This window comes from Episyrphus balteatus, chromosome 3 (assembly GCF_945859705.1).
Source record: "Episyrphus balteatus chromosome 3, idEpiBalt1.1, whole genome shotgun sequence".
NCBI lineage: Eukaryota > Metazoa > Arthropoda > Insecta > Diptera > Syrphidae > Episyrphus > Episyrphus balteatus.
Window position 1 is genome coordinate 40907492 of NC_079136.1, and position 26230 is coordinate 40933721.

Consider the following 26230-nt stretch of genomic DNA (forward strand, 5'->3'; position numbering starts at 1 on the left):
TTTTTCTCAATTGAAAAAGTACTTTCCACAAATGTATAATATAATACTTATTTACTACTAAATACAAAATTATAGCCATTTTGTTTCCACCCATAAATCCGCCCATCTACTCCATTCATTCTATCGAACCCACAAAAAAGTGTGGAACCCATTCTACAAATACATATATTCCTTGACAGTTCTTAACAAACAGAGTCGCTCATTTTATTTGCAGAAAAAAAAAAGAAAAAAAAATTCATTTTCTTTTTTTTTATTAATAAAATTAAAAATTACTCAACATTTAATAACCATTTAAGCAGTTATTTAAAAAATTAGTATAAGTCTCTATAGAAATATTTCATTTTCAGTTTAAATATATAAAAAAAAAAAAACAATTACAATTAGCCCCAAAAAAAAACTTCGATCAAAAAAAATGTTTTATTCACAATATACAGTTCGCGTAGTCACCAACTCAACTCACTAGTGTCACACACTCTAGCTGATGTATAAAAAAAAAATGAAGAAAAAAAGTTCCTTATAATATGTATAGTCTACTTCTACTTTAAAAAAAATTTCCCATAAAGAAGAAAAGAAAGAAAAGATTTTTAAATATCCTAAAATAGGTAAATTATTAAAAAAAAAAGAAAAAGTGAAAAAGTGTTTTTTTGTCTTTTTCTTTAATTTTTATGGAAACAATGTGTTTTATTGAATTTTTTTTTCTTTCCAAATTTTTTTATTCACATAGCCAATTTGAGGAGAAGGTGAAAGTTTATTTATTCGTTGTTTTTTGTGATGACTCTATCAAATAGCCAATCTTCGAGTGGCACAAGTAATACGGACACGTCCACTCCGCAACAACAACACCATCACCAACAACATCATCATCGATCATCCACAAGTAGCAGCAGGCATTCTGCTAGTGGCTCTGGTGGCGCTAGTGGTGGAGGTGGAAATGGTGGAAATGCTCAACCACCTCCATCACGTCGCTCTGATTCCGATAGAACAAAGAATCCAAATAGCAGAAATATTCTGCAATCCGTTACGACGACGGATAAATATTCTAGACAATCTCTAGAATCTTCCTCGTCAGCTTATCGTAGTAATATCATGACTCCAACGTCGATTTCTGATTCCGATTTAATTCCATCGAATCCAAATCAATCGACTAATCCAAATAAATCTAAAGACTCGTCTTTCATGGACGAATCTTTATATAAAACTGCCCCCGAGCTAATTGATCCATCGATTATTAGCCGCGGACCGCCAATTGCCATTCGGCGATACACCCGTTCGGCTTTGTATCTACTTCGTAATGATATACGTTCACGCTACCGTCCAAAATGCACATCAAAACTACAAGTTTTGTGCATCTGGAAGACTAGCAATAGTTCTTCATATTCGAAGAATTCATCATCATCGTCGTCGAATCCAATGGAAACGACAGCATCTTCGCCACGAATGTCAACTTTACAACGACTTTCGAGTGGTGGTCATGATGATTCCGATAGTTTGCATCATCAAAAAAACTATCATTTAGATCATCGAAGTATATCGTCGTCGCATTTGATGCCGGCATTTGCTAAAAGGAGAATTGTTGTTCCATTGGGGGTGAATAGTCCTCCAGGTGCAGGGTCATCTGGTGGGGAACCGATGAAGGCACAGGGACCGACAAAGAATCCAGAACATAGTAAATATGTTTCACCACAGAGGAAAAACACTCAAAGTCATTCTTCGGATGGGGATAGAGAGTTGGAAAGACCAGATAACGATAGAGATCGTAATTGGAATCGTGGGGAGAGAGATATGAATTCTTCTGGTGGCGGTGGTGGAGGAACGAATGCTCGGGAACGACGAATTGGTAGTGGTCGTTTGATTCCGAGAGATGTTAATTGGGATTATCCCACAGAGAAGGATTCTACTTCCTCCACAGCTTTGGAGAAGCCAAGTGGTTTTAATAATGCTTCATCAGATTCAAATAATTCGTCTTCAAATCAACAACAACAACAACGTTATGATAACACACATCGTTCACCAACATCAAAAGATTCTTCTTATGTTGGTGGTGGAAGTGGTTCTGGTAATGTTAAAAACCAACAACCACAACCATCTAATCGTCAAGAATCTAGATTTGATTCACGTAGATCAAGCAATTCATTTGCCCGTGGCGAATATGAACGTGACAATCGTGGAGATAATTCAAATTATGTACGACGTTTTATGTCTGATTTGATGAATCAAAATGCTAATAATAATTTTCCAAGTCAAAAACCGAATCATAGTGGGGAAAATAATAATCGTCGTCGTAATAATCGTAATGCTGAACCAGAATGGTTTAGTGGTGGACCAACTTCACAGCATGATACAATTGAGTTGCGTGGATTTGATGAAGTCGAAGATTCGAATTCGAATAGCAGTGGAAGTATTAAAGGTAAGATATTTTTGTTAACATTATAATAATTATTTGTATATAAACAAATATATGTATTTAATTTAACAAAAAATATAACAAACTGCAACTACATTGGGTATGAAAAAAAAATCATATTTTAAAAGAAAAATTGATATTTACGCTTTTTTTAGAAGAAGAAGAGAACCGAAATTTATTTGTTTATTTTCTCAATAACAGGCGCGCCTTTGTTATTGAAAGTTAAAACCTGATTGTTTATATTCTTTTGTTTATTACTTTATTAGTGTAATATGATAAGTCATTGATCATATAAGCAGCAAGTAAAGGGCTTTGAAGGATGTTAAAGTTATTTTGAGGCAATTTAAAATTTAGGTTCAAAGCGTTTTGGAGATTCAACATTTTTTTTATTCAAAGCAGACATTAAGGTGTGGAGATTTATAAAAATCAATCTTATGTAACTGAAAGTGAACCCTACCGATTGGTGACCCTTGCCATATATTTCTAGCGTTGTCCTTTTATTGTTTTAGACTTATAAGTCCTCTGGCATCTGCTGTGGCTTGGTCTTTGTAAAGAAAATTGAGTATTCTTTACCGCCCCAAACTTATGGACTGGAGTTCGAGTGGTTTTTTGATGAATCGTTTTCTTGTATTCACTCTTTGTGATCGAGCTTATGATGAGTACTGTTTTAGCTTTTAAATTGCATACACATTTTGATGAAGCAAAGGAGTTCTCTATGGTATTGTTCCATCATTTGTATAGTTTTTGCCTGACACACCGCCGAAGAACTTTTATTTTAAATGTCCACTGTCCAATCTTGGCGCTATAAAGAAAGACTTGCAGGTATCTCAGTTATTTATAATGTTGACCAAACAAATCATGCGAACTAAATAGGTGCAAAAATGTTATAAAAAAATATTTAAAACAAATGGTACATATTTCTATTTCATTTTTACTACAATAAGATTGTAAACTATTTTACTTAGAACTAGAACATGCGCATTTTTGTTTTGCGACCTAACTACCAATTATATTAGTTAACTTTAACCATCATTTCGTAATGCATTTTTAACCTTCGCATATTATTCTCTTGTTTCATCTTGTCTCTTCTGTTCCGTTGAAGCATACTGTAGTAATTTAATTACATTCTACTGATCAGCTTCAAAACAATTATAAGTTTGGTTTATGAAGGCCATTGTCACGTTTGAACCTGGTTAGAGTAGTATATTGTGTATTCCAACTCTTCTGTGGAGTATCTGAATGACATAGACATTTACCGGCTTGATCACAACATTGCAGTAAATGAATACCACTCTGCTTTAAAACTGGCTGCACTTTTACTTTCCAGTGTAATTTCTTTCACCTAAAATTTTGATTGTACTGCCTATCTCTTTTATATCTCCATTAAATATTCAGAACTTCGGAAATAATTAGCATCATTATCTTTGAAATTCTTCCATATTTTAATGCTCGAGCTTAGATGTGACATCGATTTCCTCTCAAATCGTCGCCGATGAATGAAAATTCCATGAGTTAACCAATAAGAATCTAAGCCTGAACTCCATTTTCGGAATTAACATAGAGTTCTAATTGGAAATCCAGTTAATTTAATAATTCTAGTTCGATAAAAATATGTGTAATGTTTATTATAGAACAGTTTGTAAGAACAACAAACACTCCTCCTTAACCAGCTTTAATCTAAGTTCATGAAAAATAATCTTGCTCAGAGATTTGGTAGATATCACCAATTATTTTGTTGGTGTTAATATAAACTGTGTTAATTGTCTTGCCAATATGTTGATTGATGAATTTACGACGTATTTTAATATGCTTTTTCTACGTTTCCAGCATGTGAATTGCTTCCTTATTGCCGATGAATAGTTTTGTAGGTTCTTTTATAGTTATTCCGAGTTCTTACATTCTTTTTCCAACAAACTTATCGTATACAACTAGCTGCTGAAATAGTTTTCACAAGAATGTGCAGGTTTTGAAGGAAAGTATTGTCTACGAAAGCCTACGTAAAGTATCGCACGCGCTATAAACATTGCGTGTTTTTACAATACGATCTCTGAGGTAAAACAGAGTTGGAGGCAATGTGCGAGTTGAGAGATACTCGCAACTAAAAATGTGTGATAAAAATTTCAAACTCGCTTAAAACTCATGACAAAAAAAATCGGATTCGCATGTCGCATCCTTTTGGTTCGTTGTCATTCGCTGCATATATGATTATATGGCTTTAGTTCTTGATTTAAATTCAAAAGAAAGCGTATTCTCAAAATTCTGAATAGTAAGATTTAAGCGATGGCCCTTGTTATCTCACTGAATAGGTTTTATACAAAAATAAGGGAAATTACGCCTAGACGTTCAAACAAAATGGTCTACGCGTTGAGAATCTGATGTAAAAGTGACGTAAAAATTAACCAACAAATACTAGGCTTTCTGTCACGGATGTCCTCTCCGTCATTGGTGTTTATCAAATCCTCGTGCAAACCCTTAGCTACTAGGTATCGACGATCGCGATGTTTTCGACTGCTGATTATACTCTTCTTTCCAGTGGATTAGGATGACTTTCTAATAATCAAAAACCCTTAAAAACCTTACTCGAAATGAGTAACACAAACAGTTGTTTTGAACTTTATCATTTTTGTTTTTAAAAATGTTCTTGCCTTTGTATTACGAGACATCGCAAAGATTATTTGATTTTTTAAAACCTTTTTTGTTTTAATACTGAAGTTACGATAATATGTTGGTTGTCGATGTATCTTTCATTTGCAAATTATCTGTATAAAGCATACAAATTGATCTGGAAGTTATATACAATGTTTAAGACATTTTTTGTCTCCTTCTGAAGTAAAGAGGGCTAAGTTATTATACTTTTATGATTCAACAAAACCAAATACAACAAAACCATACAACAAAAAGTACCAAATAGGATTTTTATAAGCAATCATTATTTGTGACTTTTTGATTTATGTTGAAAAACCTACAATTCTATTTTTTACAATCACTTTTATGGTTAGTGGTTCTCAAACATTCTTACATTTATTGTTTGGGGGTCAGGGGCACAATAGACCTTTAAGGTCGCAGTGCAACTTCCCCCCCACACTACATTCATTCATTGGGGGTCCAGTGAATAATTTTAGCCTTAAACGTACAATTTTTGTTGCACGCCGTTGATTTTTTTGGTCTATGCTTCATAGTGTGGAACTAGCTCCATAATGTTATTATTACTATTATAAATTTAATGATACATACAAAATTGATACATGATACATAAAATTGAGCTTTACCTACCATGGTTTGGGCTAAAGCTCCATAATGTGTATGAAGCCTTGAATACAAAAATAAGATTTAAAAACATCCCATTTGATCATAAAAATATTCCTTCACTATTTATTTTTTTTTTCCATTCAACAGGTCGACTTTCGAAGCAGACTTCTAACAAAAATGACGCAGGCAAATCACCCAAGGGCAGTCAAAATGATTTATGTTCAAATAAATTTAACAAAGACGAAGAAATCTCTATCCATAGCGACGATGAAGGAAATAATATTATGTCTCGTGAAATGTTGCCAGATAATTTTGATGCTGCACCTCTTTCAAAAACTGGTGCTCCAAATAAAAACGATTCAAGCCAACAGGATGATCAAAACAATTTTGGCAAGCCATCAGATGATAAACAACAACAACAACAACAAGCTGCTGAAACCAAAAGTCAAAATGAAGAAAAACAAGGAGGATTCAATTTTGATGCTTTCCTCAACGAAGAATCACTAAACAATCTCTTACTTCTTGGCGAACAAAGTGCTGGAGGTGAAAAAGAAGTTGGTTCACGATTTAGTCGTTGGTTTGGTCAACCAAGTGATACCACTCAAAAACCCTTAAATGGAGATACACCAAAACAAGAAGATACTGCTCCTGCTCCTCCTCAACAAATGTTGCTTGAAGAGAAACAACAACAACAACAACCAACTTCTATCAATTTATCTAACCAAAGTAATACTCTAATGGAATTTCTACAACGAGGTAAAATGAACAAACAAATTGCCCCAGGCAGACCCAATCCCCACTTAAGCCTGGAAGAACTGGAAGCTAGAATGCGTAAGGTTGGCACAGATGATGCACAACCACCACAACAACCAATAATCAAGGAACAATTAGATTTAAATAAAATGCATGACAACCCATTAAATCAATTCCTTGCTAACAATAATGTACTTCAACAACAGCAACCCCAAATTAAGCCGCCAAATCTAGAAGATGGTGGCCATCCAATCCATCACCATCCACAACAACAACATATCCCAATCTATCCAACTCATCCAATCGGTCATAATCTCGTCCAACCACAGACACAGGACATGGATGCATTTAAGAAACTCCTCGAGCAAATTACTCCAGCTGGAAAACCTCCCACCAATATAAAGCAAACAATTGCGCCATTACAACAGCAGCAAATGCAACGTCCACCACCTCCTCCAGCTCTATCAATGCCACCACCACCACATTTCATGAAAAATGATGAACTTACCAAATTCATTCATCAACAACAACAGCAACAGGTTCAACAGCATGGACCACAACTTGCAGCTGCTCTCAATCAACAACAACAACAACCACAACCGAATGACCATGCCATGTTCTTGGCTCCGCAACAACGATTTGAAGCTCAATTACTCCTTCAAGGATTGTCACGTGGTGAAGTCACTCAAAGTGCTCTCGGACAACAATTAGCTAATCCCAATATATCACCACGAAGAAAAGAAGTCCTTGTGGCTGTTTTAAAAGAGACCTCCCGAGACACTTCTCCGAGTGTTATAATGCCACCTGGTCCGCAAATAATGTCGCCAGTTCTCGGTGGACAGGGACATGCTAACTTGAATATTCCAACACAACCACCACCATTAATTATCCCTGGCCCACCCATCAATCATCCCATTCAGCCAATTCCATCGCCACGTGAGCTGCAGTATCATACACAATCTATCATGCAAAATGCTTTGATTAAAAAGAAATTGGAAGAGCAACAAGAGAACTTTAGACGTCGTCGTCAAGAGATTCAAAAACAACAACAGCAACAACAGCAGCAGCAACAAGTCCAGCATAATAAACCTTCATCCCAAGCTGATGCCAATGACTTTGGAAATATGAATGCATCACAACAACAACAACAATATTCTCAAAACCAACAGCATGCAAAAACCCAACAACAACAGCGCCATGTTAATTCACCAACTCCTCTCGCTTTCACTCCAACTTCAGTCCTTCGCAAAATGACCGCTGAAAAGGATACAGTTGGCGGGGTGTTCCATGCTGCATCTTCATCGAATGTCACTAGAACTGCAAACACTTCACCATTAATGGTTGCCACCAATACCGGGCCTAATAATGCGAATTCCAACAAACCAATGCACTCTTTGTTGATGCATTTCCAACAACAACAACAACAGCAGCAACAACAACAGCAGCCAAATGCATCTCAAAATCAACCAAGAATGATTTTGGGTGTTGGCAGTCATTCTCAGCAACAGCAGCAGCAAGGCGGTATGCCTATTCTTTCTGGTCCACCAATTCAACAACAACAGCAGCCACAACAGCATCAAGATAATTCCAGATTGAATCAAACGCTTCGTAACAACAATCCAATGAAATGGACAGGACCAGGAGCAGCAATTGTCAACCAAGTTCCATCAAATAAACCAATGGGACGACCAATTTTAAAGGGAAACCTTACACAGCAAATGCCAAATGCTGGTTTGAATCCAATCCACCAGCAACAACAACAACAACCAACTCCACAAATGGCATTTGCCTCTAAAATTGAATTTCAACAAATTCAACAACAGCGAGCCGCCAATAATCAACAACAACAACAACAGCAACTTGGTCATTCACAACAGCAACAACAAAAACAACAACAACCAATTTCAATGCCCCCACAACAGCAGCAACAATCTCAAAATATAATTATGACACAGTTGTATCAACAACGTGCTGCCTTGCAACGAGTTCAACAATACCAATTCGATCAACTTCACCAACAACAACAGCAACAACAACAGCAGCAACAACAAATGAATTTAATTCAAAACAACGGCAATCGCCCAGATCGCAGCGGTGGCGGTGGTGGAGGTGGAAATAATCCCATTCAACCAGCCTGTGGTAATATCATCAATTATCAGCGTGACGGAGGTCTTTCACCAACTAGCAATCAGTTGGCTCGATGGTTCTCACCTGAACTCTTGGCTCAAGCATCTGCTGGCAAGTTGCCCCTTTTGAATATGAATCAAGCTTTGAGCTTGGAAGAATTTGAGAAAAGTATACAACATTCCTCAACGGCTGCGAACAATTAAATAAAAAAACAAAACAGAATATAAAAATATTGAAACAAAAAAGAAGAAGATAAGCAAACAACAAAGGAAAAAAATATATAAAAAAAATCAAGCAAAAAGAAAAACGGTAGTACTTTTCAAACATAAATAACAGTAAAATATTTATAGAAACATATTTTGGCAAACATTATTATTATTTTTATTTCTTTGCAAAAAAATGTTTCCTCAATAAATTAAAAAAGAAAACAAAATTGTTAATTAAAAAAACATAAAAAGAAAAAAAATATTTAATTAAAAAAAAAAAAAAAATAGTCACAAAATACGCTAGTAAGTGTATTTTCCAAACATTGAGAAACCTAAAAAAAAATGAAGGCGCAAATTCTAAGGCCTAAATTGATTTCTAGGTAGTTTTGAAAAATTATATATATTATATAGATATAAACTGTCTTCGAAAAACAAAAAAAAAAAACAATTTCTCTTCACATAAATATTATTATATTATTATTTTTCATTTTTAAATTTAAAATAAATTAAAAACAAAAAATATTCAAAAAACATAAACATAAAAAACAAAAGAAAAAAAATATATAAAATCTAGAAACATAATAAACATTTTAATCGGATAATTGGGGAATCACTTTAAGTTCATTTTATTTTTTAAATTTATTAAAAAAAAGAAAAACATAAAGATAAAAACATAAAAACGTAAAAAGAACAGAAAAAAAATAATATTTAAGTTTGTTAAGACTAAGGAAGTATAATTATTAGATTTTAAGTGAATAAATAAACATAAAAAACTTACTGCTTACAAATTTTGTGTCAGTGTTTTTATTTTTAACCAAGTTTTGAAGAGTTTGCTACGAAGAAAGCTCACAAAATGAAGAAATGTTAAATGGATTTGATAATGTTAAACTAATTTATGTAACGCAAACTTGTGAGTTTCTTTTTTGAGTTTTTGAAAATAAAATGTATAAATATTATATTATTCCTCTTATCAATGTGCCATAAATAAGGAATGAACACAAAACTATTGAAATCGAAAATGGTCAAAAGAAAAATACGTGGAATTTTCGATCATGGAATTGTTCAAACACTCTTATAGAGTTAGGTCCATATTCTTTGAGCACTAATATACTGCTTAAATCTAATAAACCAAACAGTATAGAAAGTAAAATATTTCATCAAAAAAAGAAAGATTTGATGAATTACTAAACTAACAAATGTAAGGTCTTTCAAGGAACTTTATTGAAATGCAAGTAAAATTTGGTTCTTTTTTTATGATATGTTGCAGAGTTCGAATATTTGTATTGTTTAAGGATTTTATAAACGGTTTCGTTTTCACCATTATCTAAATTTGAATAAATCAAACGAAAATGGAAATTTAGTTTATATGGATATATTTAATCCATTTTTAAAATCTGATGGTAAGCAACTAGTTTTAGCGATGTAATAAACTAAAATATTCTTATCTCGGTCTGTTGTATAATGAAATACTTTTTTTCCTCGAATTAAGCAGAAAACCGTTAGCTGTTTGCTATTTATAATTATGCCATTAGTGGCGTATAACATTATAACAGTCTGATCTGAAATCCCAAGAAGCCAAAACAAAAATATTGTCAAGTTTCAAAGGAAAATACCTATTGTTTGGGACAATTCCACTTGCTCTCATAAGCGAAAATACAAAATGATATATGCATTTTTTTAAGAATTCGGCCGCACTTTGTCGATGTAATTTTTAGGTTAGAATTTATGCACTCAAAAAAATTTTCTCTTATTTTCTTCGAGAGGTTTAGGCATATCTTATGAATTTAATAATAAACCAGAGTTGTGTTTTGAAAAATTGTAGTTGTAAATTTTGTAACGCTACTTTCTTTTGCAAAGAAAAAAATAGTATAGGTTCATTTACGGTTATTTTTCATCGCGAAAAAATTTGTTAACGTAAAGTATCCGACGTAACATATCTGTAATATTTCTGTTTACATTATTCTGTAACTTTTCAAAAACTTATTCATCTGTTGGGCAGTTGTAAACACTTTTCCGACACTGAATTATTTATCGTCGTGTCTTACTACTAGATTCAGAAATAGAAAAGCTTCAAGCTTTTTTTGTTGGTTTTAATGAAATTGAAAGTAGGTACAGTTGTTGGTTTGATGATGTGCCATAAAAGCATACATCTAACCATTTAGAGCAAAAATTAGTAAGCAAAAAAAAATTGGTTACATTTTTGAGGCAGCCGTAACAAAGATCTTATCAATTTTGAAGATCGGTCACTGCGACGTATACGTGATTTTTTTTTAAACTTGTTGGTTAAAGTCTAGTTTTTTTCTATTGTTGATTGTTTGCTCTGTACCACAGGAAAATGGTCAAATATTGTTCAAATTAATTGTGTGCGTGGTTTATCTGGTTTTTGTGTGTTTTCGTCGGTAATTTAAAAGTGAAAAAAATTCAAAATAAATTAAATGCAGCATTATTTGTCACTTTGACAAGATCTCTGATTTTAGCACATTTTAACAACGTGCGCAATAGAAAAAAATAAAAGAAATAAATATCACTTCTCTACAACAGAAATTAGATTTTATTAGACTAACCGTTAACAATTATTTTTTTTAACTTAAAACTAAATATCTTTGGCAAACCATCCATGTAAACATTTAGGAACTGGACCACTCGAATGAAATTCACATCTTCCCATTTCCGTCCAAGTTTTCGCGCATAGCACTAACAAACCAACATGGTTATCATTGATTCCACCCCATACCATAGCTGCTAGCACAACTCCATCATCTTCCTCCTTGAATGAGAAGGAAAAACAATAAATATTTTATAATTGTTTATGCAATATAAGTAAAAACATTACATGAGATCCAGGTGTAGGGACAAAAATTGGTTCACTGGGATAACAATTTTCCTCGCACCATTTTTTGCAGGTTTTTGATACGACATCAACCTTGATCAGCTGTAAATAAATGATTTTAAATAAATTAAAAAAAAGAGGAATAAAGTTCTTTTACTGTTCCAGGATTTTCGCAGTCAACATCCGAACTTATCGCATAGAAATATCGATATTTCTGACCCAGGTACGTGTCGTAATTGATTCTTGGAGTTTCACATCCCAAATCACACAGTAGTTCCGGCCTGACCATAATAGTCTTGTCGGGCATTTCATATGCCTCTGCTTTGGCATTTTGTAGCTTAACCAAGTTTACCAAACATTCATACTTGAACTCGTTTATCCTTTGAGATTCGGTTTTTATGGTCTCACATTTATTGGTAGGAAAGTGAGTAATATCATCATATTGTGACTCAGATCTTTTAAATTGAGCATGTTGTTTTGTTTGTTGCAATCTTGAACTGATACCACCCAGCGAGAATGACTTTGTAAATCCACGACGTTGTATCGCAGTTCCATTCAATGGCAGGACAAATCGAAGTGGACGACCTCGAAACATTGCGGCATAGTTTGGATTTGTTTGCATATTCATCATGCTATCCAGGTACATACAATTGATCATTGATGGATCTTTATAGCAACAAATGTCGATAACTACATGATTGTCTTCCTCGTATTGATTGATGATGTGAAGGTAGAAAAATGCCTCAGACCGGAAAGTATACAAAAGCTTTCCTGTTTTACGACTTAGCAAGTAGAAATGCGTACATTTGTCTTCGAACCATTTGAGGCAGGTTGAAAAGTTTTGACTATTGAGATGTGATTTTACAAATTCGGTGAGGGATATTGATAGAGGCTGTTCAACTATAATGTAGTAGTTCTCTGTGATTCCTGAAAAGTATGAGAAGAAAGATGATTAAAAATTAAACAAATTAATTTTAATCATTGCATAGTTTTAGGAGAGTGTTTGAAAAATCATCAAAAATTTATAAACTAATAAGCATATAAAATCATTTATTCTTACCAAATGTGTGCATATAACCAGGATTCAAAAGCCATCGACAGGGCACTGATGCAACAATATATGCATCTTGGAACATACTATCGCCAGCAGGAAAACAAACAATATTATATGCTGGCCCAGATTTTCCAGCTGACATTCCCAAGTTATAAACTGTTTTATCGGCTAAGACATGTGGATGTGATGTATGGCTGACGATTCCGACATAGTCGTTTAGAAAAATACGACCTTCGGTTTCTAGTGTGACTGGATTTATTCTAAAAAACAAAAAGAAAATAAACAAATATGAACAAAATTAATGAGCAGATGTTAAAACATAATAAAAATTATAACGAAGGTTAAATTTGTATTTTTTTCCCAAAAATCAAGGAACTTAATTTGAATATTTATGGAATCTAGATCTATTACTGAAACACCCTGTGAAAAAATGATTAATTTAGAGTTTGACTTGCGTTATTGTTAGAACTAAGAGTCAAATGGGTCCATTCAATTTTTCCCCTGAAGGTGTTTTTCGGAGGAAATTAAATTAAAAGTTTTAAACTGAAATTTTGTCTTGGAACATTGCAGTTTCTTTATCTCTTCAAATTTCATTAACTTACTTCAAGGAAGAAAAGGGAGTAGATTTATAATTTAAAGTGACTTCTGTAACATATTCCACAACGGAAATAGTAGGTATAGGAAAAAAGACACGAAATTTGAATTTTCAAAGCCACGGTAGTGACATTTTTTTATTAATTTATTGTTTTAAATAATTAAAGTTGCATTTTCTTATTTGAATAACGATTACAGACAGGTAGGTTAAGTGATCTGCACTAGACAAGAATGAGGGGTCGGAAACGCCATGGTACTGACATTTTGAGGATATTTTTTGTTATACCTTACGGATACACAAATTCTGGTCAAGTTATAAAATGCGAAAAAGGGAGCCACTCAATTCTGTCTATCTCTCTCTATCTCAAACTATAATCCGAACCACCGAAGCGATTAGTTTCAAGTTTTGTAGTCAAGGGATTTGGGTGATCTCTAGCGGGGAAATTGAATTATTTAACGGTCATATGACAAAACTGAAAAAAGCTGTTTTTCTTAAAAACGACTTTAACTATTTTGATCGAAAAAGTGTGCCTACGAATAAGAACAGCTGAAAAACGGTGCTACTTTTGAAAGAAAAAAAAATGTTTTAACTGGTATATTAAAATTTTTGTACGAAAACTTTTAAATATATCTTTTATTTTTAAATTAAGATCAATTTCCTCAAATAATCATTTTTATAAAAAAAAAACAACTTCTTTGGATCGAAACTTATATAACGGTTTTCTCATGGTTGCCATAATGAGAACTGAACCAAATTAAAATGCAAGCGCCATCTTTCAAATGCAAAAAGAATTATCAAAATTGGTTCACCCAGTCCAAAGATCTGAGGTAGTCGTTAAAAATAATCATTTTCACAAAAAAAAAAGGTTGTCTGTAAAGCCGGTTTACGGACGATGATTTTACGTGATAACGTCGTCGGAAAAGAGGTTGTGTGCTTTTGCTTAAAATGAGTCAATTGAAGCGTCTACTTTTTTCAAACCATCATAATTTTATTTTCTCATTATATAATTTTTTTCATTTTAAAAGCTTACAAAAAAAAAAAAATGCAATTCTAAAGCCAAGTATTTCTTCTTAAGAGTAAAACAATTTTTATATTTTACAATGCACAAAAAGTATAAAAATAATTTATTGAAAACAATCATTTTCATAAAAAAAAAAGCAAAGAAAACATGAATTTTTATCTTCTAATGTCATTAATTCTATTTTTTCCCCTAACAACCTATAAAAAATAAATACCATCTTATTTTCTTATTGTCTTAGCTCAAAATATATTTATCGATCAGGTCTATGAGACATCTGCAAAAAGAGCTAGAATTTTTTGAACTCCATCAAATTTCATTAAAAAAAGCAAAAAAAAACATTAATTTTTATGTTCTCAGGCTATGGAATCAATTTTTTTGTTTGAGAATCTATAAAAAATTGTATACCACGTGAAAGCTTATTATTTCACCTTTCATATGACATATCAATCTCATTTCAAAGATGCCTACAAGAGAAGTTAGAATATTTTAAAGTCAACCATGTCGAATTTCCAGACTGAGATTACGGTACTTCCCACACTGGTTGCTGTTCGGGGGGCAACAGATCTCCACTGGTGTTTTGAGGTTTTTCGCAAGTTGATTTAACATTGTGTAGCATGTAGTTAGTCTACCGTTATGGGTGATATACCAAACGAAAGGTAATTGTATGAGGATGCTCATAAAAGTTTAATAAAATTTCTATCTGCTCTTGGTCAAAAGTTATAACTTGTTGAATTCTACAATTTTATTTTACCGTTATCTCAAAATTGTGTTTACGAAAATGATTGAAACTTCGCACACATTTAGTCGTGGTCATGGTCTATTATTACTCCATTACTTTATTCCTGTATCTATTAAAGAAAAAAAAAATAAAAAGAAAAAACGATGAAAATCGGTTGAAAACGGTCAAAAAACGTGTTTTTTTTTAAACTTGTTTCTTCCGTTATTCAGTCAAAACTCACTAAACGATTCTAGTTTTTTGCACATGTATGAATAAGGCCAAAACCTACATATCCTATAAGTTTATCAAAAATTACCCAAAAATACCCCTAAAAAACAAGGTGATTTTCAAAAATTCATATTTCGAAACGCAGAGTGTTGGAAAAAAATCCGTAAGAGACGCCTAATTTTTTTCCCTCATCTTTCACCTGGCATCTTTAGAATTGTCAAAAAAAAATTTTCTTTACCCAAAATCATCATTTTGTCATAGCTTCAACACGTGTACAACGTTCAAACAAAACGTTATAGCTTAGTTTCAAAATTTTTTAGAATTTTTTCTTAAATGCAGTTATTCTTAAATTAGTCTCATCTATCTATAGCAAAAAAAATCAACTCTCTACAACTTTGCGTTTAGATTTTAGCCCTAATTTCATCTTTACGTTTTACCCCTGTTTACCCTATTAAATGATGGAATTTTTTCAAATCCTTTAAATGCAATTTAACTTTAGGTTATTATCTTTCAAATAAGCTATAGAAGATTTTTGTATCTCTAATAGTTTATTTTTTTTTTTTTTATTTTTAATTGAAATTTTTTGCCGCACTGCGAAAGTGCGAGAGTGTAACGTTAGAAAATGGCGTCACTTTTTTGTGTTGGCTGCCATGGTTCATCGATTTAGAAGACGTTATCACGTCAAAAAAAAGCCGACTTCTATGGACCAAAATTTTGTTTTATGTTTTCTCATGAATAATTCTATAGTCAAAACTTGACTGAAATGGGACCACATTGCAGGCATCAGCTTTTGAATATTTGAATAGGTATTGTCGTTATAAACATTCCTATAATTGTAGAAAATATCGAAAACATTTTAGCATTATAACATGAAGAAAATTAAATTTTAAAAGGTATTAATTTCATCGCAAGAAAAACCAAGATACTTAATTTAAAAAGAGCTGAAATCTAAGAAAAGGGGAATTTTCCTTGGGAAAAAATGGGGCGTTTTGATTTTCGACCAATTTTCTATCGTATCGCAAAACAAAAAAATAAATTGTGGGTGCTGTTTTACAACTTACTGAATTACCCATATAGAATTTTTATGATTGCAAGAATACAAATTTAGAAATTGTAACTTTAAGTGCATTTCCCTCATTAGCTCATAAAAATACGACCCCAATGTTTGCTATCATCTACTAATCTTACAAAACTGAAACTGCAAGTGCTTCATTTTGTCATTTACTTCAAAACTTAAATTATTCATCAATTTATCAACTGGCTCGTTGGTCTAGGGGTATGATTTCCGCTTAGGGTGCGGGAGGTCCCGGGTTCATATCCCGGACGAGCCCAAGAGATTTAATTTTTTTTTGTTTTTTTTTTTATTCTTACCTGTGTATAAATGGTGCTTCAGTAAATGTGTAATATTCATCACCAAACGGGTAGACTGATATCATGGTGTTATCCGAACCCATATCATTACGAAACATTGCTGAAACTCTAAAAAAAATATAATTATTCCAATTTATGTTGACAAAGAGAAAAGTTTAATGTTTTTGAATGAATTATGTTATATTTAGGTACATACTTATCAAATATTGAATGACACGGATCGGGTACAGAAGATGTTCCAAACTCAGTTACAATAATTCGTTGTGCTTGAGTATTCTTTTTCAAAGTCTCTGTTTGTATGAATCTATTTTGATAAGTTACAGTACCATTTTTGATAGCAAAACGATGAAGTAACGCTGAACAATCGAATAAATGCTGAAATGTCATGTCACCAACTTTCCAATTCCCGGGTCCATTGCGCAATAAACTTCCATTTAACCATGTTGGAATTGTGCCTGTGTATAGGTAGATTAAAATAATTAATTGTTTTCCTATTCCAATTAATTTATTAATAAGTGTGTAATAAACTCAAGAAACAATAAAAACGCAGGTATTAAAAATTTTAGCAATTTAACTCTAATGAAACTTTTCGAGAAGAAAGTGACTGTTGTCATTCTAAAATACTCTGGGATATCTGAAATGATGGTCATTGCCCAAATAGATTAAAAAATGCATATGTCAACTGCGATGTTGATAATAATTTTTTTTTTAAACTTTGGTATTGAAAAGTTCGTTGATCTTTACGGATTAAAAACTGCATCTGTTTTTGAATCATTTTTCTGTGATAGCTTTTTTCGACTAGAGCTCAAATTAGATTGTTTCGCAAATCACCTACCTATCTCAGTTCGAATGTCAAATTAAATAATGTCTTCTACGGTTATATTGTAGGTTCATTCGAAATAAAATAATTTTGGAAATTATCTCATTTAGGCTCTATCGAAATAGCCTTCTTTTTTGATTGGTTTTGTTTAAATTAATAAATCAAATTTATTATAAATATGCATTATTTAAAAAAAAACAATAATTTATCTGAATATGAATCAGTATAGGCAGTGGCGTAGCGTGGGAGGGGCAAGGAGGGTATAGGCCCCGGGCGGCACTTTTATAGGGGGCGGCAAAATTCGAAATATCAACATCCGGCTAAGACCAGAAAAAAAAGTCATGTGTGCAATTCACACGTGGTAGAAGTGAAACCTTAAAAAATTTTTTTCTTGCAAAAAAAAAGAAATAAATTGCACGACTGGGGTCGCACGTACTTGCTCTTATGCTTAAAGTAACTATAAAATGTTAAAGCTTTTTATTCAAGAAATTTAAAATTTGATATTTTGAAGAAATTTCATAAGTAGTATAAAAAAATGTAATCTGTTTTTATAATTAATTAAACTCCATTTTAAATTATCTTAAAAAAAAAAACAAATATGCCATTTTATTTCTTGCATAAAAAGGTATTTTAAGAAAAAAAAGTCATGTGTGCAATTCACACGTGGTAGAAGTGAAACCTTAAAAAAATTTTTTCTTGCAAAAAAAAAGAAATAAATTGCACGACTGGGGTCGCACGTACTTGCTCTTATGCTTAAAGTAACTATAAAATGTTAAAGCTTTTTATTCAAGAAATTTAAAATTTGATATTTTGAAGAAATTTCATAAGTAGTATAAAAAAATGTAATCTGTTTTTATAATTAATTAAACTCCATTTTAAATTATCTTAAAAAAAAAAACAAATATGCCATTTTATTTCTTGCATAAAAAGGTATTTTAAGAAAAAAATTTTTGAAAATTGTAGGAGCCGTTTTTTAAAAAAATTATTTTTTATATATAAAATTTTTTTAACATTTTTCAAAAAAAAAGTTGGTATGCCTTTTTGAAGAAATAATTAATTTACACATAAAAAATAAATTTCAAAATTTTTCATTGATCCGTTTTCAAAAAATTGATTTTTCAAAAAAAAAATTTGAAATATTTTTTAAAAAACCAACAAATGCGTTTTTTGAAAATTTTCAAAAATTTTAATATTATTTTTACTTACACACTTTTGTATAAAAATTTTCATTAAAATCGGGTTAATGTTGTACGAGATATTCAGAAACGAAAAAAACCGTTATATGACAGGTACCGTTAATAACGGTACAAAAAAATATTTTTTGTATTTAAAAAGTTGGCTGTTATGTGTAGTACTACACACAAAAATTTTAATCAAAATCGTTAGAGCCGTTTTTGAAAAAAAATAACTTTTCTATTTCCGTTATATGGCAGGTACCGTTAGTTTTGGTCATAAAAAATAAATTTCAATTTCCCCTCTAGGGAATCGCAAAAAACTGCTAACTACCAAGTTTGAAGAAAATCACTTCACTCGTTTAGGCTGCAGCTCCAGATAGAGACAGACACACAGACAGACAGACAGACAGAATTGCCGGACCAACTTTTTTGGCATTCTCCATCATCGTAATGTCATGTAAAATTGTTATCTCGAGTTCGATTTTTTTTACGAATCCTAAACTTGCCCTATAGTACCTATATCGCAAGTAAAAATCTACCTATTTTTTTATTCTATCTCCTTTAAATACATGTTTTTTATATGACAACCTATATTAATTTTATATCATCTGAAAGCTTATTGTTTCAGCTCAAAATATTTATATCGTCCATGTCTACACAACATCTACAAAAAGAGCTTATTTTTTTCAAACTAAATCACTTTTCATTAAAAAAGCAAAAAAATCAATCTTTTTTCTATTTTAACACCATTAAATATATTTTTTTAAATTACAACCTATAGTAAATTTTATATCATCTGAAAGGTTATTTCACCTTTTATATGACGTATGAATCATATTTCTACCATGCCTAGAAAAAAAATAAGAATTTTTTAAAGCCAACTATGTCGAAATTTCAAGCTGAGATTACGGTACTTCCTACACTGGTCATCGTCAACAGATTTCCACAGGTGTTTTGAGGTATTTTTCAAGTTTTTAAATTTAAGATTGTGTAACTTGTAGAGCTCGTACAGTTAATTGTGATATATCAAATGAAAGGTTATGCGTATTAAAGTTAAATCAAATTTGTATGTGCACTAAATCAAAAGATATAACGTGTTTAGAAAAAGAACATCTTTTTACCGTTATCTCAGAATTTTGAATATGAAATTAATTAAAATTTTCTACATTTATAGTTTATTTAATAACCTATCTACAGTACAAATTTCATTTATCTTTCTATTAAAGCAAAAAAGTTATAACAAGTTGAATGTTCGTGTCGCGTTTACGTTTCAGCTTGTTTGAAATCACTACGATACTAAAGAAGTTTTCACTTCAATAAATAGGGGCGGCAAAAATTGGTTATGCCCAGGGGGGGGGGGCAAAAAACAACGCTACGCCACTGAGTATACATAGGTACATGTTAATGTACGAGTAAGGACTGAATAGTATGCAAAAAAAGATAATTTCGCTCTGAATTTTGTTTTCTTTGAAAAGGAGGAAAATCTAAAAATACGTTTTGATACAACAACATTTTTGTACAAAAATTTATTATTTTCAATTATTTTTGTTTGAATACAAAATAATTGCTTTGCCAATAAAAAGGAAATATATGTGCCCATGATTATAAAAGGGGACTAAGTGACTTTTTGCATTGTTTAAAGAAAAACTTACATAATAATTTTCTTATAACGATTTAATTATATTTCTATTATGAAATCACTAGAGGAGCAATAAAGAACTTTATTTACTGCAATTTCGCTTTCAAATAAACTTCACCCTTTAAATAATAATTATTTTTAGGCTAGATGTGATGGCATTTTTATAAGTGACTTAGTCCACTTTCATAATTAAGGGCACATATGTATTAATCGGAATACAATAATAATAGTATACCTGAAATTAACACATAAAATTAAAAAAAAAATTGCCGAAAATGTATTGAATTATTTTTGTAAAAAAAAGTACTCATACGCCATACATCATGAAAAGAACTTTAATATAAAGTTAAACAAATGTTGTTTTAATCAATACATCATAGATAGTATTATAGGTACATTTATATTAATAAAAGTTTTTTTCGACTTATCGGGTATTTAGGGAAAAAAGCTTCGGAAAAACGCATGATTAGGTTGATTTTAACGTTCAATAAATCATCAGTGAACTTTACCTTTGACTTTCCCTTCAATTGGCTCAATAACTTCTTCCTTGCAAGATCGTAGCCATACATCTGATGCACAGTTAGGGAAACACTGTCCACTTCCATCAATGCGTTCTGATTCCGGGTCATTTAAGCTGGCGTCATATTTAACCTAAAAAATAAATTTTGATTGTTTTTTCAATGTTTTGTAAATATTTTGAAAATGAAAATTTTGACATCCAAGATCCAACCTTCGAAGATTTTTGTAACTAAACATACTTTGTCAATTAAAAATGCAATCAAAAATTATTTAATGTGAATTAAGCTTTTTGAAAATTAATTTCACCCTATTTCACGTTGAAGTTACCATTTTGCAAACCAAATTCACCTTATGTATTAGAAAAATATTTTTATTTATTTCACCCCATGCAATTCACATTGTTTTCTCACATTTATTAGGTATATGAAAAATTAATTTCTCATAAAAGGTGAATTTGATTTGCAAAAGTTCGTTTATTATAATTATATAATTTTATTATATAATTTTATTTGCAAAAGGGTGAATGTTTAAATGTACAAATTTTTAAGGAGGTTGGAAGCGCGAATTAAATTCAAATTGATTTTATGTGTGGCGAAAGTTTTTAACAAAAGCAAAACAATAAAAATAATAGCTTTGTTTGAATTTATATTTTGAAGAGGGTTAAAACCTATAACATTTCTCGTTAATACGATTATTCCCTCAAGGCCTTCCGTTCTTAGCCCTTAAATATAAAACCTTTAACACCTCACCCGATTAACGAACATTATAAACCTTTTGTATTACCGTAAAAATACACATCGCAAAAATACAAAATTTCATCATTCATTGCATCATTCGATTCACATTCACATGAATAAATCTACCAATAAATCTGTGAAAATCTCTCCCTTAAGCTTATTAACAGCAACACACCATTGCTAACAAGGATAAGTTTCATGCCATCGCTATTCAACTTTTAAATCGTTGAAGAATATATTGGCTCACGTTCAATATTAAAAAAACACGTGTTAGCTGTCTTATACAGGTTTATATATAATTGTACAAATGTTTGACAATGTAAGTATTATGTATGTTGTGTGAACCATTAATTGAATAAACGCTAGAATGCACAAAAAAATATGAGAAAAATGAAAAAAATAAAAGGAAGGACAGGTGGCTTAAAGAAGTTTTCAACAAGTGAATATTGTGTCCTTAAAATGAAAAATAGAAATGTTCATGAAGTTTTAAAACATATTACCTACCTTGATTCTTTTATTCGAGGTTCACATAATTGATATTTTTCTTTTCATGGCATAAAGAATATTGATTCAAATTCATGGAAATACAGGTATTCATTCGAATGGTCGGAATTTATTTTAAGTTTGGATTTGTAGCTAATCAGTATTAAAAAACAACTGAAGCACCTAGGCCCAATTTATTCACTCTCCATTATATTTAAAGACCCCATTAAAAATAATAAATCTGTCAAATCACATACAAATTTTAAAATTTCCCGTTTTTAATGGAGACTTTAAATTTAATGGAGTGTGAATAAATTGGGGCTAAGATGATTAAGGTTCTTAAGCCTGAACTACATCAAAACACAAAGTCAAAAAAGTACAAAAAAGTAAACATGATGTTTTTTCTTCTTCCCCCTAGTAGCTTGTTTGTATATCTTTCTTTCATTTTAAAAAAGTATTCGATTCAAAAAGCTTGAACAAGACCACATTTCATATTGCTTTTCAAAGATTTTCTATGGACGAAAAAAACTTAACTCAAATTTTTAAAAATGTTACTTAGGTCCAATATTTTGTTTAGATCACTTTCGATTGAAAACCTTTGAATACAAAAATAAAATGCAGTTGCTATAAGAATTTAAAGACCTTTTGTTTTTATAGAAAAATTATCCTTGAATCCGGTTACGCCGTTTACGAGAAAGTCAGACAAAAAGAAAGCAGTTGTATGGACCGTTAACACTGGCCTAAAAAATATTTTGTATTCAAATATAATCACGTTATATTTGCACATTACATGCATTTTTTTAATCAAAATCATTGCAGTCGTTTTCGAGAAAAACTAACTATCATGTCGGATTTTTATCTCGAGTTAGATGCTTTTTAAAAATTTGTTCATGAAAAAGACAGTTGTTTTAAAGTCAATGAAGATTTGCAGAGGCTTGGTACAACGTATTTTTCTGGCACTTTCATGGAACAAGACGGTCATAGAGTGATTGTTATTTCGGCGTGTGATTTTACACCTCTATTTAGGTGGCCCATAATTTGGATTTTACATTTCTGTTGTTCCGACTACAAGCTCCAAGTTTTTGCTTTGTTGCTGTTCTAGCAAATGCTTGGTAAATTTTGTAGTTAATTCCCAGTTAACTTTAATTCTTTTTCTTTTATAAAAAAAATTTAGTTGGTATTTTTAACCAATAAATTTTAACAGATAAATTTTTAATTTATGTTTGACTGTAAACCAATTCGTCACCTGAATGCAAGAATGTAACAGACGCTCTTTATTTATGCTATTCTTTTGTTGTTAAATTAATTAATGGAAATATTGGCTCGCATCAACTTTAATATTCCTAGACGAAACAGGAGTTTTATACCGATAGCATATTTATTTTTAATTATTGTACTAGTTACGATAGATTTGCTCCATTAAGGGCCAATTTTTCAATAGTCAGTTAAACAGTCAGTTAGTACTTATTCCTAAGGATAGAGAAAAAATCAATTTTTCAACAGGCAGATATAGCTTATTCCTAAGAATAAATCTATCTGCTTCTTTCAGAGACGAATAAAATTATTCTAAGGAATAATCTCAATAAAAATATTGTGTCAGTTGTCAAAGCTGTTTTGAAAGAATTTTGAAAAAAATACAGTGGAAAGCAAGAAAACAAAAACAATCATGAATAAAAATGACGTTTAATTTCAAATATTTTTGAATTTGACAATTTATTTTTGTTATTCTGTAGAATAAATTATTCTTGATTGAAAAATTCAATGTTTTTATCTGATTGTTTATGAGCCTAATAACTTTATTCGTCGAACAGTTAACTGACTGTTTATTAGAAGATTGAAAAATTGGGTCTAAATAAAATTATTAATTTATTTAATTTTTTACAATAAGGAATGTAGCAACTTGTTTGACCAATCAGTTAAATTCTCATCAAATTTCTATTCGATACTGTAATTTATAATTATTTTATTATTAATATAAGTTATGTATATGTATGCGCATAATGTTTGTAATTGAAGCTAGTATTTAGCTGTGTTAAATGAAAATAAAGGTACTAAACTGAAACAATTCTTAGCTACGAAATAAATTTGTTTGGTGTTTTGCTTGTGAGGTTGTCCCTAGCCCAAATTTTTTTTTAAATAATTTCAATAAAAAAAAAATGTTAGATGCATTAAAATGAACAACGGAAATAAATAAATGTGAAATTTTTACAAAGCAAAATTTTGTTAAATGAAAAAAATTTTTGCTTTGTTTTTAGTTTTTACAAAAATAAAAACTTTAAATAATTGGAGTTGAAATTCGTAATTCTATAAGAGTTGGCTGATGAATCGTGGTATAAAAAAGAAATGTAATATTTTTTTCCAGGAGTATGTACTTAATCAACGTCATTTTGATTTTATAATCAATTTGCTTGCTTGTTAACATTTACCTAATACAAATTAACAACTCCTCGAGTTCGGATAGAGGAAACAATTTTTAATATGTAGGTTTTTTCATAAATGCAACTTCAGGGGTTTCGAAAACAAATTTATCTACCCAAACGGTGATCAGCAGACTTTTCGAATAGCTCAAAATTGGCTTGAAACTCCTGGAAATTGTGCACAAGGTTGGAACTGAACTCAATTCTACTTTTTGCTAAATTATATGCCCACTTGGACACTAAAAAGGAGATGTTAATAGGCAAATTTTTGAATATGAATTGACTTTTAACCCGGAATTTTCCATGAAAATGAAACTGATCGAATTCGCGTCACCAGTGTGAGTCGCAATTTCCTCAAACTGTCGATCAGCGTTGTGACCATTTTAACTTAATACTTTTTAAAAATCAATTAATAAAAAAATTAAATTGACATTTTAAAATCAATCCAGAATCTTTAATTGTTATATTCGATATTGATATTAAAAGCTATCTCACTTATTACGCACATAACTTCAATGATAAAGATTTAGTATGATTTTCATAAGTCACTTTTATGTTAAAAAAGCAGAAATTACACATATTTTTACAAATGCATTACTCTAGGGATCATGCCATTTCATACGAAATTATCACAAATAAGTACATAGGTACATACACATTTATCTTTCAGCTTTTATTTCGCAAGTTTTCTTTTAACTCATGATTTACGTCGGACAGTTATCATTTCACAATATTTGATTCGCACTTTTCTGTCTCTCTTATTTTTAAATAGCAAAGTGTTGCTTTGCTAAAATTTATTTTAGCAAAGAGTTACATATTTTGCAAAAATTAGAGTAATTTTGCAAATATTTGAGTAACTTCGCAAAAATTACATTTTGCCACTTTTTTTAAACAATTTAATTCAAATGCTAAATAACGGCACACAAATAGGTAAATCGCAATGTGAGATAAAAACAGAAAAATAAAAAAATGTGGGATAATATCTAGTTTTGCAACGTGTTAACGTTTCAAAAAAAAAAATCTTTAAAAAAAACTGCGAAACCAATTTATTCAAAGGGATGAAATTGCGAAACAAAAACTGGCGGAATAGAAAATTTCCAACAATGACCGCTCGTTGGAATCTTTTCTTTTATAATATTTTACTCAGCATTCATAATTTATAAGTTGTATTCAATTTCTGTTTCGAAGTAAACCATAAACCAACATAAATAAAAACTACAACTGACCGCAAAAATATCTCGAATAAAACTCTTCAAAACTCCATCGCCCATCTTTGGAACTGTAATCCTTCGAATATCCTTTATGCACTTCAGGTTTCTAATTAAAAATTTCCAAGAGCTTATTATTATTATTAATTAAATTTGTTAAACACGACTTCAAGCCAAGAATTCGGTTTTGTTATATTTAAAGACCGTTACAACTGTATCCGCTGAAATCTTACTGTAAACTGAATAAAAATAATTTCAAAAAATATTTATTTCCATACAGTCATATGCATGCAAAATACCTATACTCGTTACCTATACCTTGAAGAGTAGTGGCAAATAAATCCATCCCCTTATATTCTAGAAGGGCAGTAGTCTATATGGAGATGATTTAATACAAAACCATACCGCTAGCTAGCTACTGAACCTCCTACACTACCTATACTTGAGTTCCAACAGAGGGTCGGATGGTAGTGTAGGGTGTGCAAAAATAAGCTTTCCTTTTACGTTCATGTTAATAACATCAATGCGTCCCATTCAATTAGACTTTGACTTATCCATAGAGTCGACGACGACGACGACGACGATGGCAACAAACTTTAGGGGTTTCTTATGCACACCCAATACCCATGATAATGTTCTCTAAGCTTCTAAACTATGCCGAAGTGATGGATCTTTG

At 31.2% G+C, this 26230-nt stretch overlaps 2 protein-coding genes and 1 non-coding gene across 3 annotated transcripts; 2 read left to right on the plus strand and 1 right to left on the minus strand.

Annotated features, from left to right (window-relative positions):
• Positions 1 to 223: 223 nt before the first annotated feature.
• On the plus strand, positions 224 to 8750 carry LOC129914534 (eukaryotic translation initiation factor 4E transporter). Its single transcript, XM_055993843.1, has 3 exons — positions 224 to 602; positions 725 to 2407; positions 5801 to 8750. Exons 2-3 carry the CDS (start codon positions 772 to 774, stop codon positions 8734 to 8736), a joined length of 4572 nt encoding a protein of 1523 aa, XP_055849818.1. The 5' UTR covers positions 224 to 602; positions 725 to 771; the 3' UTR covers positions 8737 to 8750.
• Positions 8751 to 11261: 2511 nt separating this feature from the next.
• LOC129914536 (carotenoid isomerooxygenase) lies at positions 11262 to 25781 on the minus strand. Its single transcript, XM_055993845.1, has 8 exons — positions 25573 to 25781; positions 20700 to 20841; positions 16753 to 17011; positions 16557 to 16664; positions 12630 to 12883; positions 11727 to 12496; positions 11573 to 11671; positions 11262 to 11506 (listed from the first exon to the last, which is right to left on the minus strand). Exons 1-8 carry the CDS (start codon positions 25615 to 25617, stop codon positions 11333 to 11335), a joined length of 1851 nt encoding a protein of 616 aa, XP_055849820.1. The 5' UTR covers positions 25618 to 25781; the 3' UTR covers positions 11262 to 11332.
• On the plus strand, positions 16445 to 16516 carry Trnap-agg (transfer RNA proline (anticodon AGG)). Its single transcript has one exon. It is a non-coding gene; the product is annotated as a tRNA-Pro (tRNA).
• Positions 25782 to 26230: the final 449 nt, after the last annotated feature.

Bases quoted from the DNA above. Each gene is read 5' to 3' on its own strand.
- LOC129914534 (XM_055993843.1), top strand. From the start codon at position 772: ATGACTCTATCAAATAGCCAATCTTCGAGTGGCACAAGTAATACGGAC. The intron at 2,408-5,800 runs GTAAGATATTTT...TCCATTCAACAG, and splicing joins TAGCAGTGGAAGTATTAAAG to GTCGACTTTCGAAGCAGACT.
- LOC129914536 (XM_055993845.1), bottom strand. From the start codon at position 25,617: ATGGGCGATGGAGTTTTGAAGAGTTTTATTCGAGATATTTTTGCG. The intron at 17,012-20,699 runs GTAAAGTTCACT...ACCTATACACAG, and splicing joins AATTGAAGGGAAAGTCAAAG to GCACAATTCCAACATGGTTA. The intron at 12,497-12,629 runs GTAAGAATAAAT...CATACTTTTCAG, and splicing joins TGGTTATATGCACACATTTG to GAATCACAGAGAACTACTAC.